This window comes from Benincasa hispida, chromosome 11 (genome assembly GCF_027475165.1).
Source record: "Benincasa hispida cultivar pf3 chromosome 11, pf3_genome.v1.1, whole genome shotgun sequence".
Taxonomy (NCBI): Eukaryota; Viridiplantae; Streptophyta; class Magnoliopsida; order Cucurbitales; family Cucurbitaceae; genus Benincasa; species Benincasa hispida.
In genome coordinates, this window is record NC_143488.1 from 24,678,456 (window position 1) to 24,680,100 (window position 1,645).

A 1,645-nucleotide genomic window follows, 5' to 3' on the forward strand; every position below is an offset into this window, starting at 1 on the left:
GAAAAATGTCAAACTACTTAAAAAAAATAACAAAAAAATATTGATAAATATTGATAAACTTTTATCAGCATTTATCAGTTTCTACCACTAATAAACAATGATAGAGTTCTATATCAATATCTATTAATCATAGATTTTTATGAATTTCTATTGCTGATAGAGTTCAGCCAACTTCTATCAATATATATTAAAATAGATTAAGATTTTGTTATTTTGTATAAATAGATCTCTATTTTTAAAAATCTCTTTTTTTTTGGAGAGAAAAATAGTCAGAATACAATTTAAACCAACCATTTATTTTTATTTGACACATTTATTGTATGCGACTATTCCTTTCTCTCTGTATCTAATTTATAATAAAATTTCTAACTAACATTCTCTAAACTTCTAACTTCTCAATTAATGATATGATAAGCATAGGTTGAATTTATTGATATGATGCATACCTCAAAAAGTACAAACAAATTCTGGAAAAAATAGAAAAACGAAAAAAGAAGAATTAAATCGAAGATCTCTTTAAAAAAAAGAACCATTAGTTAAAAATAACACATATATACATCAATTTACACATAAACAGGTCATGAGATGTTAAACTCATCTTCACAAACATTACCTAAGAAATTTCACACATTAGATTTGGCCTATTTTTCTAAAGAAAAAAAAATTATTTTACCATTTAAAATTATTTTTAGTGTTTTTTTCCTATTTTTCTCTTGTTCTCTCTTTCTTCTTCCTCCCAGTTTCTCCTCCCCTCGAGCTTCAACAGAGCTTTCCACTTCGTCATCGAGTAGCGACTTCCCGTGATGCAGATGAACCATGTCGTCGCTAAGCAATAGTATTACTTTTCAAGACGTACAGTACAACCACGGCATGCAACGCTTCATTAACCTCTTGTAGAGGGAGCGAGAAATTAAGCAAGAACAAGAGAGAGCGAGAGGGATAAAGCGGAAAATAATAATAATAAAACAAATATTAACACTAGTGAAGGGTTATAAAATTTTATTACAAAGAAAAAAAAATCCAAAAATATGGAAAATTTATCTATAGGATTTAAGAAGAGCACCACAAGTAGAACAGATGATAGCCTTCCAGGAAGTGGAGTGGATCGGAATCCGGCAAAATGTGGTGGAGGTTTCCATCTCCGCCACCCGAGCTCCCCGTCCACATCGGGAACACATTCCGGCCACCGGCTTCGTCCGCCGTACCTTCTTTTTTTGGTCGATCAGAAAACAGAAGCAAACCATTTTCTATCTTTCTCTCTTTTTTATTTTTTTGGTTCTCTTTTCCTCTTGTGGATATGGAAAGTATGTGTATTTTGGGTTTGTCAATGGCGGTCCCTGAATTTTGTTTATATACAACAATCCCATCTATTCGCTATACACCCATCATTTATTTGTTCATGACAATGCCCTTCTACCCATCCTTTTCTCATTACTATTTTGAGTATTTTCACTTCCACTCTACTATTTTTCAATTGGTATTCCATTTATTTACATTTTCACTTTATTGAAGGATGGTGAAGATTTAAACCACTCATCTTTGACATAAAAAGAACTAGTTGGAAGATATGTGCAATATACATGGCTTAAAATATTTATAACTTAAATTTAAATTTATTTCAAATTAAAAGATCTAACCGAAAACC

General features: G+C 31.0%; 1 protein-coding gene across 1 annotated transcript; it reads right to left on the bottom strand.

The window, feature by feature from the left end:
* Nucleotides 1–499: 499 nt before the first annotated feature.
* On the bottom strand, nt 500–1,342 carry LOC120091475 (uncharacterized). Its single transcript, XM_039049518.2, has one exon. The coding sequence runs from the start codon at nt 1,242–1,244 to the stop codon at nt 1,038–1,040; it is 207 nt and encodes a 68-aa protein (XP_038905446.1). The 5' UTR covers nt 1,245–1,342; the 3' UTR covers nt 500–1,037.
* Nucleotides 1,343–1,645: the final 303 nt, after the last annotated feature.

What these genes read in the sequence shown, in the direction of transcription:
- LOC120091475 (XM_039049518.2), bottom strand. Translation starts at nt 1,244, where the DNA reads ATGGTTTGCTTCTGTTTTCTGATCGACCAAAAAAAGAAGGTACGGCGG.